We start from the raw sequence: 16,887 nt of genomic DNA, 5'->3' as shown, positions 1-16,887 counted from the left end.
AAACTTATGTATGTGTAATGTTTACTGTTCATTGTTATTGTTTATTTCACTTTTGTATATTATCTACCTCTGCCAATAAAGCCCTTGAATTGAATTGAGAGAGAGAGAGAGAGAGAGAGAGAGAGAGAGGGGGAGAGAGAGAGAGAGAGCGAGAGAGAGAGAGAGAGCGAGAGAGAGGGAGGTAAATAGATGGAGAGAGAGAGAGAGACAGAGAGAGAGAGAAAGAGAGAGAGAGGTAAATATATGAAGAGAGTGAGCGAGAGAGAGAGAGAGAGAGAGAGAGGTAAATATATGAAGAGAGTGAGCGAGAGAGAGAGAGAGAGAGAGGGAGGTAACTAACACACTGAAGCCTCAGTCCCTTCATCAAGCAGGTCCTGGGGCTGAGTTCACTAACCTGTTCTACTAACACACTGAAGCCTCAGTCCCTTCATCAAGCAGGTCCTGGGGCTGAGTTCACTAACCTGTTCTACTAACACACTGAAGCCTCAGTCCCTTCATCAAGCAGGTCCTGGGGCTGAGTTCACTAACCTGTTCTACTAACACACTGAAGCCTCAGTCCCTTCATCAAGCAGGTCCTGGGGCTGAGTTCACTAACCTGTTCTACTAACACACTGAACTACATTGCTTGTTGGGAAACACAAGCACAAAAAAATGCAGTGCTATCTGGCAGTGCTATCTGGCCAAAAAAATGCAGTGGCTAAATATTTGACCATGGTTACTGATCAAAACCTTAGACAACCTTGACAAAGTACAGGCTCAGTGAGCACAGCCTTGCCATTGAGAAGGGTAGACACAGGAAAACCTGGCTCCCTGTAGAGGAAAGGCTGTGCAACCACTGCACCACAGCAGAACCTGAAACAGAGCTGCATTTTCTGACAAAATGCCAAAAATATATTTATAAAACACTTAGAGAGTGTCATTTCCCCAAATTTGAAACCCTTATTCAAGGTTTCAAAGACCTCTCTGATGAGGATAGGCTACCCGTCCTGTTGGGGGAGAACGCAGAGAGCTGTGGGTTGGCAGCCCACTACATTGAAGACCTCTCTGATGAGGATAGGCTACCAGTCCTGTTGGGGGAGGACGCAGAGAGCTGTGGGTTGGCAACGCACTACATTGCTGCCTGCCATAAGATGAGGGACAGAGTCTGACAGACCAACCATGTCCTCTATGTGGGTTGGCAACGCACTACATTGCTGCCTGCCATAAGATGAGGGACAGAGTCTGACAGACCAACCTGTCCTCTATATTGTTATTGTTCAATGGTTATTCTGACCCTTGGTTATTGTTATTACTGTTGTCCCATTGACAATATCGATTATTATTATTATTAATTATGTTCATATTGTACATCTCTTGAAAGCGTTGATCCAAACACTGCATTCCACGGTACATTGTACATTTTCCACACACACTGTACATACATACATACAGTGGGGCAAAAAAAGTATTTAGTCAGCCACCAATTGTGCAAGTTCTCCCACTTAAAATGATGAGAGAGGCCTGTCATTTTCATCATAGGCACACTTCAACTATTGGGCCACAGAAAGGGGAGGGGTCAAGCTTGTCTTCATGTGTAAACATATATTTTAAACCATGTGATGATGATTGAGGGGGAACCAATTATCTCTTGGCTCCACAATGTCTGTGTGCCAGTCACTGTATCTCCGTGAGCTTGTCCAGAATGGGAGTGTCTAAAATGACAATTGATATATATCCTAATGTCTTGGTACTATGTTGTACCAAGAACGAGAAGTAGAACCTTGTTTTAGGAGACCAAACTGAACGATAATTTATAGCTAATGTCTGGCTATGGGATACTCCTCTCAAGTAAAGTCTTCCTTTGTAATGTTCCTAAGATCTGTTATTCGTCATGTGAGTTGAGATGGGTGTGTCTTGGCTATAAATGATACTAAGAACTGTTTTGTAAGGACTCTCAGATAATTCATTTATAGACACTGAATTGATCTGAGAGTCACTGGGTTGTGATGGAGCTCATATAATTAAAGATGGACTTTATGATAACTCTGACTTGTGTGGTGGTTTGCTCTCATGATTTGGTAAATACAGGAAATTTCCACTACACCACTCAAGGACATTCAGAGACTTGTCCCAAAGCCAGTCCTGCGTTGTCTTGGCTGTGTGCTTTGGGTCGTGGGGCTTGAGCGCTCTGGACCAGGTTTTCATCAAGGATCTCTCTGTACTTTGCTCCCTTCATCTTTCATCTTTCCATCGATCCTGACTATTCTCCCAGTCCCTGCCACTGAAAACATCTCCACAGCATGATGCTGCCACCACCATGCTTCACCGTAGGGATGGTGCCAGGTTTCCTCCAGACGTGATGCTTGGCATTCAGGCCAAAGAGTTCAATCCTGGTTTCATCAGACCAGAAAATCTTGTTACTCATGGTCTGAGAGTCTTTAGGTGCCTTTTGGCAAACTCTAAGCGGGCTTTCATGTGCTTTTTACTGAGGAGTGGCTTCCGTCTGGCCACTCTACCACAAAGGCCTGATTGGTGGAGTGCTGCAGATTGGTTGTCCTTCTGGAAGGTTCTCCCATCTCCAAAGAGGAACTGGAGCTCTGTCAGAGTGAACATCGGGTTCTTGTTACCCTTCCCCAGATCTGTGCCTCGACTCAATCCTGTCTCGGAGCTCTACGGATATTTCCTTCGACCTCATGGCTTGGTTTTTGCTCTGACTGTCACACCCTGTTCTGTTTCACCTATGTGTTATCACCCCCCATCAGGTGTCTCCCCTCATTATCCCCTGTGTATTTATACCTGTGTTCTCTGTTTGTCTGTTGCCTAGCAGCGTTTTCTCCCCCGTCTTTTCTGAAGTTCTTGTTCTCTAGTTTTCCCGGTTTTGACCATTCTGTCTGCCCTGACCCTGAGACTGCCTGGTGTTCTGTACCTTATGGACTCTGATCTGGATTCTCTGCCTGTCCTTGACCTGTTGTTTTGCCGCCTGTTCTAGTCATAAACTGTTGTTACTTCAACACTGTCTGCATCTGGGTCTTCTCCTGAAACCTGTCAACTGTGGGACCTTATACAGCTGTGCTTTACAAATCATGTCCAATCAATTGAATTTACCACAGGTGGAAACAAGATGCACCTGAGCTCAATTTCAAGTCTCACAGAAAAGGGTCTGAATACTTATGTCATTTTTTTATTTAAAAATGTGCACGTGTGTGTGCATGTGTGTGTGCACGTGTGTGTGCAGGTGCGAGAGAGAGATCACAACTTAAAACAGAGTTGGAGCCCAAATATAGCACTAGCTATATCTATTTTTACCTCTCAGTGTCTGAAGTAGAATTATTTCAATATGTTCTCCTTCATATCTCCCTCCCTCCCTCACACACATTTCAATCTAAGGGCTTTATTGGCATGGGAAACACATTAACATTGCCAAAGCAACTGAAGTAGACAAACATATTTTAAAAATGAACAGTAAACATTACACTCACAAAAGATTCCAAAAGAATAAAGACATTTCAAATGTAATATCATGTGCAAATAGTTAAATTACAAAAGGGAAAATAAATAAACATAAATATGGGTTGTATTTACAATGGTGTTTGTTCTTCACTGGTTGCCCTTTTCTCGTGGCAACAGGTCACAAATCTTGCTGCTGTGATGGCATACTGTGGAATTTCACCCAGATATGGGAGTTTATCAAAATTGGGTTTGTTTTCGAATTCTGTGGGTCTGTGTAATCTGAGGGAAATATGTGTCTTTAATATGGTCATACATTTGGCAGGACGTTAGGAAGTGCAGCTCAGTTTCCAACTCATTTTGTGTGCAGTGAGCACATCTCTTGAGAGCCAGGTCTGCCTCCCTACCCCTCTCAATTCAATTTTCAATTTCAATTCAATTTAAGGGCTTTATTGGCATGGGAAACATATGTTAATATTACCAAAGTAAGTGAAATAGATAATAAACCAAAGTAAAATAAACAATAAGAATTAACAGTAAACATTACACTCACAAAAGTTCCAAAAGAATCACTCTCACTTCCCTCACATTACACATTTCGTAATAACAGAACGCATTTAGTAAAGACAGAGCGCATTTAGTAATCACATAATGCATTTAGTAATCACAGAATGCACTTAGTAATCTAACAACGCATTTAGTAATAACAGAGCGCATTTAGTAATCACAGAATGCATTTAGTAATCACAGAATGCATTTAGTAATCACAGAATGCATTTAGTAATCACAGAACGCATATAGTAATCACAGAATGCATTTAGTAATCACAGAACGCATTTAGTAATAACAGAACACATTTAGTAATAACAGAACGCATTTAGTAATAACAGAACACATTTAGTAATCACAGAATGCATTTAGCAATCACAGAACGCATTTAGTAATCACAGAATGCATTTAGTAATCACAGAACGCATTTAGTAATAACAGAACGCATTTAGTAATCACAGAATGCATTTAGTAATCACAGAACGTATTTAGTAATAACAGAACGCATTTAGTAATCACACAACACATTTAGTAATCACATAATGCATTTAGTAATCACATAATGCATTTAGTAATCACATAATGCATTTAGTAATCACAGAATGCATTTAGTAATCACAGAATGCATTTAATAATCTAACAACGCATTTAGTAATAACAGAGCGCATTTAGCAATCACATAATGCATTTAGTAATCTCAGAATGCATTTAGAAATCACAGAATGCATTTAGTAATCTAACAACGCATTTAGTAATCACAGAATGCATTTAGTAATACCAGAACGCATTTAGTAATAACAGAACGCATTTAGTAATCGCAGAATGCATTTAGCAATCACAGAATGCATTTAGTAATCACAGAATGCATTTAGTAATCACAGAACGCATTTAGTAATAACAGAACGCATTTAGTAATACCATAACGCATTTAGTAATAACAGAACGCATTTAGTAATCACAGAATGCATTTAGTAATCACAGAACACATTTAGTAATCACAGAACGCATTTAGTAATAACAGAACGCATTTAGTAATCACACAATGCATTTAGTAATCACATAATGCATTTAGTAATCACATCACGGGGCGGTAGGGTAGCCTAGTGGTTAGAGCGTTGGACAAGTAACCGGAAGGTTGCAAGTTCAAACCCCCGAGCTGACAAGGTACAAATATGTCGTTCTGCCCCTGAAAAGGCAGTTAACCCACTGTTCCTAGGCCATCATTGAAAACAAGAATTTGTTCTTAACTGACTTGTCTAGTTAAGTAAAGGTAAAATAAAAAATATAAAAAATAATAATAATGCATTTAGTAATGACAGAATGCATTTAGCGATGACATAATGCATTTAGTAATCACCGAATGCATTTAGTAATCACACAAGACATTTAGTAATCACAGAAAGCATTTAGTAATCACAGAATGCATTTAGTAATGAGAGAAAGAGCCTGTCAAGAGCCTGTCTGTCAAGAGCCTGTCTGTCAAGAGCCTGTCTGTCAAGATCCTGTCTGTCAAGAGCCTGTCTGTCAAGAGCCTGTCTGTCAAGATCCTGTCTGTCAAGAGCCTGTCTGTCAAGAGCCTGTCTGTCAAGATCCTGTCTGTCAAGAGCCTGTCTGTCAAGAGCCTGTCTGTCAAGATCCTGTCTGTCAAGAGCCTGTCTGTCAAGATCCTGTCTGTCAAGATCCTGTCTGTAAAAAGCCTGATTCTAAAAGCCTTTCAGACCATAGCTGATTCTAAAAGCCTTTCAGGCTTGAGAGAGTTGCAGGTGCACGATCAATATCCATCTTCGTAGTACTGATACAGCCTGAGCTTGAATGTGAAGCTAACTGAAGCTGGCTAGCTTTATAAAAACCTGACCTGGAATATGAAGCTAATTGAAGCTGGCTAGCGTTATAAAAGGCTGAGCTTGAATGTGAAGCTAACTGAAGCTGGCTAGCTTTATAAAACCCTGACCTTGAATATGAAGCTAACTGAAGCTGGCTAGCTTTATAAAAGCCTGACCTGAAATGTGAAGCTAACTGAAGCTGGCTAGCGTTATAAAAGGCTGAGCTGGAATGTGAAGCTAACTGAAGCTGACTAGCATTATAAAAGCCTGAGTAGATCTAGCTTGCTTCTTAGTATCCCCCTCAAGAGAGCAAATATTCCGGACAGAGACACTCAAAGCTAGGGTGACTCAAAGCTAGGCTAACTCAAAGCAATGGTAACTCAAAGCAATGGTAACTCAAAGCTAGGCTAACTCAAAGCTAGGCTAACTCAAAGCTAGGCTGACTCAAAGCTAGGCTGACTCAAACCTAGGCTAACTCAAAGCAATGTTAACTCAAAGCTAGGCTGACTCAAAGCTAGGCTAACTCAAAGCTAGGCTGACTCAACATTGCTTTGAGTTAGCCTAGGTTTAACTCAAAGCTAGGCTGACTCAAACCTAGGCTAACTCAAAGCAATGTTAACTCAAAGCTAGGCTGACTCAAAGCTAGGCTAACTCAAAGCTAGGCTGACTCAACATTGCTTTGAGTTAGCCTAGGTTTAACTCAAAGCTAGGCTGACTCAAAGCTAGGCTGACTCAAAACTAGGCTAACTCAAAGCTAGGCTAACTCAAAGCTAGGGTGACTCAAAGCTAGGCTAACTCAAAGCAATGGTAACTCAAAGCAATGGTAACTCAAAGCTAGGCTGACTCAAAGCTAGGCTAACTCAAAGCTAGGCTGACTCAACATTGCTTTGAGTTAGCCTAGGTTTAACTCAAAGCTAGGCTAACTCAAAGCTAGGCTGCCTCAAACCTAGGCTAACTCAAAGCAATGTTAACTCAAAGCTAGGCTAACTCAAATCTAGGCTGACTCAAACCTAGGCTTACTCAAAGCTAGGCTAACTCAAAGCAATGTTAACTCAAAGCTAGGATGACTCAAAGCTAGGCTAACTCAAAGCTAGGCTGACTCAAAGCTAGGCTGACTCAAAACTAGGCTAACTCAAAGCTAGGCTAACTCAAAGCTAGGGTGACTCAAAGCTAGGCTAACTCAAAGCAATGGTAACTCAAAGCAATGGTAACTCAAAGCTAGGCTGACTCAAAGCTAGGCTAACTCAAAGCTAGGCTGACTCAACATTGCTTTGAGTTAGCCTAGGTTTAACTCAAAGCTAGGCTTACTCAAAGCTAGGCTAACTCAAAGCAATGTTAACTCAAAGCTAGGCTTACTCAAAGCTAGGCTAACTCAAAGCAATGTTAACTCAAAGCTAGGATGACTCAAAGCTAGGCTAACTCAAACCTAGGCTAACTCAAAGCAATGTTAACTCAAAGCTAGGCTAACTCAAAGCTAGGCTAACTCAAACCTAGGCTAACTCAAAGCAATGTTAACTCAAAGCTAGGCTGACTCAAACCTAGGCTAACTCAAAGCTAGGCTGACTCAAAGCAATGGTAACTCAAAGCAATGCTAACTCAAATAAAGGACATTGCAAATATAGCTCATAGATATATATGTATGGAAATCTTACAGAATTAGGACGAGAACTGATAGTTGAAGAATTGAAGAAACCCAAAATCACAGTTGTTTTTTGCCACAGCAGTGGCTTCCAACTGCTACCGATGAAATGTTGGGCACCACAAACACAGGAATATGGAATAGGACACACGTGTCTCCCTCACTCTCTCAAACACACACACACCTCTTGCATATAACACGAACGCATCACAATAAGACGAACGCATCTCTCTCATATACACACACACACACACGTGCCTTTCCCTGTGTCTGACACAAACGCACGTGTCTCTCACACACACACACGGGGACACACACACACGCACGCAGACAGACAGACAGACAGACAGACAGACACGCACACAGACAGACAGACAGACAGATAGACAGACACACAGACAGACAAGTGTCTTACCTTCGTGGTGACGATACAGAGACAGTCCATTGCCACACAGACAGGTCTCTCCTCATTCCTCTCCTCCACCCCTCACCCTCCCCCTCGTCTACCCCTCTCCGTCCGTCCGCCTGCCTGTCTATCCCTTCTTCCCTTTCTCCTCTCCTCCTCCTCAACCCTTCAGTCTCTCAGATAGACTGAGATCCAATACCAGACAGAGAGAGAGATAAATAGAGAAAAAGGAGGGGGAGAGAAAGAGGAGGTGGGATCAGATTGCAATAAGAGAGAGAGAGAGAGAGAGAGCGAGAGAGAGAGAGAAAGAGAGAGTAGAGAGAGAGAGAGAGAGCGAGAGAGAGAGTAGAGAGAGAGAGAAAGAGAGAGAAAGAGAGAGTAGAGAGAGAGAGAGAGAGCGAGAGAGAGAGTAGAGAGAGAGAGAGAAAAAGAGAGAGTAGAGAGAGAGAGAGAGCGAGAGAGAGAGAGTGAGAGAGAGAGAGAGAGAGAGAGAGAGAGAGAGAGAGAGAGAGAGAAAGAAAGAGAGAGTAGAGAGAGAGAGGGAGACAGAGAGAGAGAGAAAGAGAGAGAGAGAGAGAGGAGAGACAGAGACAGACAGACAGAGAGGGGGGAGACAGAGAGAGGGGGGGAGACAGAGACAGAGACAGACAGAGAGAGAGGGGGGAGACAGAGAGAGAGAGAGAGGAGAGAGGGGAGGAGGAGACAGAGAGAGAGAGAGGGGGGAGACAGAGAGAGAGAGAGAGGGGGAGACAGAGAGAGAGAGAGAGAGAGGGGGGGGGGACAGAGAGAGAGAGGGGAGGGGGAGACAGAGAGAGAGAGCGGAGGGGGAGACAGAGAGAGAGGGCGGGAGACAGAGAGAGAGGGGGGGGAGACTGAGACAGACAGAGAGGGATGTGGGTAGGTGAGTCAGTATTTTGAATGTGGAGGGCTTAGGTAGGAAATAGAAGAGAGAGGTATAAAATAGGAGAGAGAGAAGAGATAGTAGAAGGAGAATGAAAGTAAGGGAGAGGGGATGATGCTATCACTCCATTATGAAGGAGAGAGGGAGAGGGAGAGAGAGAGATAGAGAGGTGAGAGCAGAGGAAGGAGAATTAGGAAGGGATAGAGAGAGAGAGAGAGAGAGAGAGAAATAGATAGAGAGGTGAGAGAAGAGGAAGGAGAGATAGGAAGGGAGAGGGAGAGGGAGAGGGAAAGGGAGAGGGAGAGGGAGAGGGAGAGGGAGAGGGAGAGGGAGAGGGAGAGGGAGAGGGAGAGGGAGAGGGAGAGAGAGAGAGGGAGAGGGAGAGAGAGAGATAGAGAGGTGAGAGCAGAGGAAGGAGAGATAGGAAGGGATAGAGAGAGGGAGAGGGAGAGGGAGAGGGAGAGGGAGAGGGAGAGGGAGAGGGAGAGGGAGAGAGAGAGGGAGAGGGAGAGGGAGAGGGAGAGGGAGGGAGAGAGAGGGAGAGAGAGGGAGAGGGAGAGAGAGAGATAGAGAGGTGAGAGCAGAGGAAGGAGAGATAGGAAGGGATAGAGAGAGGGAGAGGGAGAGAGAGAGAGATAGAGAGAGGTGAGAGCAGAGGAAGGAATGGAAATAGGAGGTAGAGAATGGGAGAGAAGCATGGAAATGAGAAAGAGACAACAGAGAGAGAGAGAGAGAGAAAGGAGAGATAGGAAGGGATAGAGAGAGAGAGAAAGAGAGAGAGAGAAAGAGAGAGAGGGAGAAAGAGAGAGAGGGAGAAGGAGAGAAAGAGGACAGAGAGAAAGAAAGAGAGAAAGAGAGAAAGAGAGAGAGGGAGAAAGAGGGAGAGAAAGAGGACAGAGAGAGAGAAAGAGAGAGGAAAGGAGAGAGAGAGAGGAGAGAGAGTGTCCTTTCTGACTCACTAGCTACTTGATTGCATGACAAATAGCAAGGGATAGGAGGAGGAGAGGAGGAACGAAAGAGAGAGAGAAGATGGAGGGAGATGAGAGCAGTTGGGGGTTGGGGTCGTGTTGCCACAACATTATGCAGCTGTTACCCCAGTGATAGTGCAGCTGTTGCTAGGAGACAGTGAGGGGTGTTGCCATGTGGATCGGTGCAGGCAAGTAGTGTGTGTGTGTGTGTGTGTGTGTGTGTGTGTGTGTGTGTGTGTGTGTGTGTGTGTGTGTGTGTGTGTGTGTGTGTGTGTGTGTGTGTCCTACCAGTCCAGGTGTGTTCGCCTGGTCGCTGTTCTGGTTCTCAAACACTGTCAGCTCATAGAACTCCTGGATATCTGGAGAGAGAGAATATACCTTACAGACACAGCTCAAATACCTGGTGGAGAGACTAGAGGGAGCAATGGAGTCAGTAACTGATATCTGGTGGAGAGACTAGAGGGAGCAATGGAGTCAGTAACTGATATCTGGTGGAGAGACTAGAGGGAGCAATGGAGTCAGTAACTGATATCTGGAGAGAGAGACTAGAGGGAGCAATGGAGTCAGTAACTGATATCTGGAGAGAGAGACTAGAGGGAGCAATGGAGTCAGTAACTGATATCTGGTGGAGAGACTAGAGGGAGCAATGGAGTCAGTAACTGATATCTGGAGAGAGAGACTAGAGGGAGCAATGGAGTCAGTAACTGATATCTGGAGAGAGAGAATATACCTTACAGACACAGCTCAAATAACTGGTGGAGAGACTAGAGGGAGCAATGGAGTCAGTAACTGATATCTGGTGGAGAGACTAGAGGGAGCAATGGAGTCAGTAACTGATATCTGGTGGAGAGACTAGAGGGAGCAATGGAGTCAGTAACTGATATCTGGTGGAGAGACTAGAGGGAGCAATGGAGTCAGTAACTGATATCTGGAGAGAGAGAATATACCTTACAGACACAGCTCAAATAACTGGTGGAGAGACTAGAGGGAGCAATGGAGTCAGTAACTGATATCTGGAGAGAGAGAATATTCCTTACAAACACAGCTCAGAGAGAGAGAGAGAGAGAGAGAGAGAGAGAAATGTTGTCAGTAACTGATATCTGGAGAGAGAGAGCAATGTTGTCAGTAACTGATATCTGGAGAGAGAGAGCAATGTTGTCAGTAACTGATCTCGAGGGAGAGAGAGAGAGAGAGAGAGAGAGAGAGAGAGAGGGAGCAATGTTGTCAGTAACTGATATCTGGAGAGAGGGAGCAATGTTGTCAGTAACATATCTGGAGAGAGGATGCAATGTTGTCAGTAACTGATATCTGGAGAGAGGGAGCAATGTTGTCAGTAACTGATATCTGGAGAGAGAGAGCAATGTTGTCAGTAACTGATATGTCCCCAGCTCTCTCTCTCTCTCTCTCTCTCTCCCTCGAGATCAGTTACTGACAACATTGCTCTCTATGTGAATTGATTGCCGCCTTCTATCTTCAGAGCTCGTGCTGTTAGGTGACCTAAACAGGGATATGCTTAACACCCCGGCCGTCCAACAATCTATGATCTACATCCCTCAATCTCACACAAATTATCAATGAACCTACCAGGTACAACCCCAAATCCGTAACCACGGGCACCCTCGTAGATATCATCCTAACCAACCTGCTCTCTAAATGCAACTCTGCTGTTTTCAACCAGGATCTCAGTGATCACTGCCTCATTGCCTGCGTCCGTAATGGGTCTATGATCAAACGACCACCCCTCATCACTGTCAAACACTCCCTGAAACACTTTAGCGAGCAGGTCTTTCTAGTCGACCTGGCCGGAGTTAGGGTTAGGATATTGACCTCATCCCGTCAGTAGAGGATGCCTGGCTATTCTTTAAATGTGCTTTCCTCACCATCTTAAAGAAGCATGCCCCATACAAAACATTTAGAACCAGGAACAGATATAGCCCTTGGTTCACTCCAGACTTGACTGCCCTGGATCAGCACAAAACACCCTGTGGCGTTCTGCATTAGCATCGAACAGCCCCCGTGATATGCAACTTTCCAGGGAAGTCAGGAACCAATATACACAGTCAGTTAGGAAAGCCAAGGCTAGCTTTTTCAAACAGAAATTTGCTTCCTGCAACACAAACTCAAAAATGTTCTGGGACACTGTAAAGTCCGTGGAGAATACGAGCACCTCCTCCTAGCTGCCCACTGCACTGAGGCTAGGAAATATTGTCAACACCGATAAATCTACAATAATCGATCATTTCAACAAGCATTTTTCTACGGCTGGCCATGCTTTCCACCTGGCCACCCCTACCCCGGTCAACAGCCCGGCACCCTCCACAGCAACCCGCTAAAGCCCCCACCCTTTCTCCTTCACCCAAATCCAGATAGCTGATGTTCTGAAAGAGCTGCCAAATCTGGACCCCTACAAATAAGCTGGGCTAGACAATCTGGACCCTCTCTTTCTAAAATTATCCATTTATTGCAACCCCTATTACTAGCCTGTTCAACCTCTCTTTCATATTGTCTGAGATTCCTATAGATTGGAAAGCAGCTGTGGTCATCCCCCTCTTCAAAGGGGGAGACACTCTAGACCCAAACTGCTACAGACCTATATCCATCCTGCCCTGCCTTTCTAAGGTAGAAAAAGCCAAGTTAATAAACAGATCACTGACCATTTAGAATCCCACCGTACCTTCTCCGCTATGCAATCCGGTTTCAGAGCTGGTCACGGCCCCTCAGCCATTTCGAATCCCCACCGTACTATGCAATCTAGTTTCAGAGCTGGTCACGGGTGTACCTCAGCCACGCTCAAGGTCCTAAACGACATCATAACCGCCATCGATAAAATACCATACTGTGCAGCAGTATTCATCGACCTGGCCAAGGCTTTCGACTCTGTTAATCAACACATTCTTATCGACAGACTCAACAGCCTTGGTTTCTCAAATGACTGCCTCGCCTGGTTCACCAACTACTTCTCAGACAGAGTTCAGTGTTTCAAATGGGAGGCCTGTTGTCCAGACCTCTGGCAGTCTCTATGGGGGTGCCACAGGGTTCAATTCTCGGGCCGACTCTTTTCTCTGTATACATCAATGATGTCGCTCTTGCTGCTGGTGATCCTCTGATCCACCTCTACGCAGATGACACCATTGTGTATACTTCTGGCCCTTCCTTGGACACTGTGCTATCTAACCTCCAAACAAGCTTCAATACCATACAACTCACCTTTTGTGGCCTCCAACTGCTCTTAAATGCAAGTAAAACTAAGTGCATGCTCTTCAACCGATCGCTGGCCGCACCTGCCTGCCTGACTAGCATCACTACTCTTGACGGCTCTGGACAACTACAAATACCTAGTGTCTGGTTAGACTGTAAACTCTCCTTCCAGACTCACATTAAGCATCTCCAATCCAAAATTAAATCTAGAATCGGCTTCCTATTTCGCTCAGGCTGTCAAACATACCCTCGTAAAACGGACTATCCTACCGATCCTTGACTTCGGCGATGTCATTTACAAAATAGCCTCCAACACTCTACTCAGCAAATTGGATGCAGTCTATCACAGTGCCATCCGTTTTGTCACCAAAGTCCCATATACTACCCACCACTGCGACCTGTATGCTCTCGTTGGCTGGCCCTCGCTTCATATTCATCGCCAAACCCATTGGCTCCAGGTCATCTATAAGTATTTTATAGGTAAAGCCCCGCCTTATCTCAGCTCACAGGTCACCATAGCAGCACCCAACAGTAGCACGCGCTTCAGCAGGTATATTTCACTGGTCACCCCCAAAGCCAATTGCACCTTTGGCCGCCTTTCCTTCCAGTTCTCTGCTGCCAAAGTTCATCGATCCTTTTGTTCAGTGGGGCAACTGGTTGGTACGTTGTCAAGCGGGCGGTATGTCTGCCTGTTGCTACGTTGTCAAGCGGGCGGTGTGTCTACCTGTTGCTACGTTGTCAAGCGGGCGGTATGTCTGTCTGTTGGTACGTTGTCAAGGGGGCGGTATATCTGTCTGTTGGTATGTTGTCAAGCGGGCAGTATGTCTGTCGACCAGCAGAGGAATACTCGTTGGAGCCCAGTAAGTGGACAGGGGCACTGGAGGAAGCAAATATTATAGCAGCATAGTGACGTCTGTTACAGACACACACACACTTAGGGACACACATTCTTGCTTAAAAAACACATACACTGAAAACACACACACGCTGAAAACCCACACGCTGTAAACACACTGAAACCACACACTGAAAACACACACTGAAACCACACACTGAAAACACACGCTGTAAACACACTGAAACCACACACACACTGAAAACACACACTGAAACCACACACTGAAAACACACGCTGAAAACACACACACGCTGAAAACACACACGCTGAAAATACACACACGCTGAAAACACACACATGCTAAAAACACACACACGTTGAAAACACACACTGAAACCACACACTGAAAACACACGCTGAAAACACACATGCTGAAAACACACACACGCTGAAAACACACACATGCTGAAAACACAAAACAGATGTCTGATATCTATCTATATCTATCTATCAGATATCTATCTATCTATCAGATATCTATCTATCTATCAGAAAACTCTATCTATTAGATATATATCTATCAATTATCTATCTGTCTGTCAGATAGATATCTGATAGACAAATAGTTATCTATCAATCAGAAAATCTATCAGATATCTATCTATCAGATATCTATTACATAACTATCTAGCTATCTATCAGATATCTGTCTAACTAAATCTCTTTATCTATCTATGAGATATCTATCTATCTATCAAATATCTATCTATCAGAAAACTCTTTACCTATCAGATATCCATCTATCATCAACGCCACCTGCTGTAGGGAGGCAGATTTTCCGTCGAGTTGGACCTCTTTGTCCGTACTCGCCAATTTCAATTTTTTTTACATACTTTGCTACCAGACAACTTTACGGTTTTCACTTTTTAAATTACCGTTTAGGGTGCAGGCCAGACAGCAGGCTGTTAGCCAGCATAGTGGAGTCTGCCACTAGCACAGTCAGTGTAGTCAGCTCAGCTATCCCCATTAAGACCGTGTCTGTGCCTCGACCTAGGTTGGGCAAAACTAAACATGGCGGTGTTCGCCTTAGCAATCTCACTAGGATAAAGACCTCCTCCATTCCTGCCATTATTGAAAGAGATCATGATACCTCACATCTCAAAACAGGGTTACTTAATGTTAGATCCCTCACTTCCAAGGCAGTTATAGTCAATGAACTATGATCACTGATCATAATCTTGATGTGATTGGCCTGACTGAAACATGGCTTAAGCCTGATGAATTTACTGTGTTAAATGAAGCCTCACCTCCTGGTTACACTCCGCAAAGGTGTTGCTAACATTTACGATAGCAAAATTCAATTTACAAAAGAAAATGACATTTTCATGAAATCTATGCAGCCGACTCAATCACTTTTTATAGCTACTGTTTACAGGCCTCCTGGCCCATATACAGCGTTCCTCACTGAGTTCCCTGAATTCCTATCTGACCTTACAGTCATAGCAGATAATATTCTAATTTTTTAGATTTACATGGAAAAGTCCACAGACCCACTCCAAAAGGCTTTCGGAGCCATCATCGACTCAGTGGGTTTTGTCCAACATGTCTCTGGACGTACTCACTGTCACAGTCATACTCTGGACCTAGTTTTGTCCCATGGAATAAATGTGGTGGATCTTAATGTTTTTCCTCATAATCCTGGACTATCGGACCACCATTTTATTACGTTTGCAATTGCAACAAATAATCTGCTCAGACAACACAAAGATTCCTTGATGCCCTTCCAGACTCCCTCTGCCTACCCAAGGACATCAGAGGACAAAAATCAGTTCACCACCTAACTGAGGAACTCAATTTAACCTTGCGTAATACCCTAGATGCAGTCGCAAAACCAAAAACATTTGTCATAAGGAAATATACAGGAAATACCTGAGCCCTGAAGCTTCCAGAATATTAGTCTTCCGACTAGCTTGGAAAGACAGTACCGTGCAGTATCGAAGAGCCCTCCCTGCTGCTCCATCATCCTATTTTTCCAACTTAATTGAGGAAAATAAGAACAATCCGAAATGTATTTTTGATACTATCGCAAAGCCAACTAAAAAGCAGCATTCCCCAAGAGAGGATGGCATTCAATTCATCAGTAATAAATTCATGAACTTATTTAACGAAAAGATCATGATCATTAGAAAGCAAATTACAGACTCCTCTTTAAATCTGCGTATTCCTTCAAAGCTCAGTTGTCCTGAGTCTGCACAACTCTGCCAGGACCTAGGATCAAGAGAGACGCTCAAGTGTTTTAGTACTATATCTCTTGACACAATGATGAAAAGAATCATGGCCTCTAAACCTTCAAGCTGCATACTGGACCCTATTCCAACTAAACTACTGAAAGAGCTGCTTCCTGTGCTTGGCCCTCCTATGTTGAACATAATAAATGGCTCTCTATCCACTGGATGTGTACCAAACTCACTAAAAGTGGTAGTAATAAAGCCTCTCTTGAAAAAGCCAAACCATGACCCAGAAAATATAAAAAACTATCGGCCTATATCGAATCTTCCATTCCGCTTTAAAATTTTAGAAAAAGCTGTTGTGCAGCAACTCACTGCCTTCCTGAACACAAACAATGCATACGAAATGCTTCAGTCTGGTTTTAAACCCCATCATAGCACTGAGACGGCACTTGTGAAGGTGGTAAATTACGTTTTAATGGCGCCAGACCGAGGCTCTGCATCTGTCCTCGTGCACCTAGACCTTAGTACTGCTTTTGATACCATCGATCACTACATTCTTTTGGAGAGATTGGAAACCCAAATTGGTCTACATGGGCAGGTTCTGGCCTGGTTTAGATCTTATCTGTCGGAAAGATATCAGTTTGTCTCTGTGAGTGGTTTGTCCTCTGACAAATCAACTGTAAATTTCGGTGATCCTCAAGGTTCCGTTTTAGGACCACTATTGTTTTCACTATTTATTTTACCTCTTGGGGATGTCATTCGAAAACATAATGTTAACTTTCACTGCTATGCGGATGACACACAGCTGTACATTTGAAACATGAAACATGCTGAAGCCCCAAAATTGCCCTCACTAGAAGCCTGTGTTTCAGACATAAGGAAGTGGATGGCTGCAAACGTTCTACTTT

At 43.9% G+C, this 16,887-nt stretch overlaps 1 protein-coding gene across 2 annotated transcripts in view; it reads right to left on the bottom strand.

Moving 5' to 3' along the window:
* The window catches only part of LOC109886097 (disks large homolog 4), a 132,150-nt gene extending 124,132 nt beyond the window's left edge, over positions 1-8,018 (bottom strand). For both annotated transcript variants that reach the window (XM_031791501.1, XM_031791502.1), the window contains exon 1: positions 7,853-8,018. In XM_031791501.1, coding sequence (XP_031647361.1) covers positions 7,853-7,882 — 30 coding nt within the window. In that variant the 5' untranslated portion in view covers positions 7,883-8,018. The remainder of the gene's footprint in view (positions 1-7,852) is intronic.
* Positions 8,019-16,887: the final 8,869 nt, after the last annotated feature.

The sequence above is a fragment of the Oncorhynchus kisutch genome, linkage group LG16 (assembly GCF_002021735.2).
Source record: "Oncorhynchus kisutch isolate 150728-3 linkage group LG16, Okis_V2, whole genome shotgun sequence".
Taxonomy (NCBI): Eukaryota; Metazoa; Chordata; class Actinopteri; order Salmoniformes; family Salmonidae; genus Oncorhynchus; species Oncorhynchus kisutch.
Note: the sequence above shows the minus strand (reverse complement) of the source record. Positions and strands in the feature narration are given on the sequence as shown.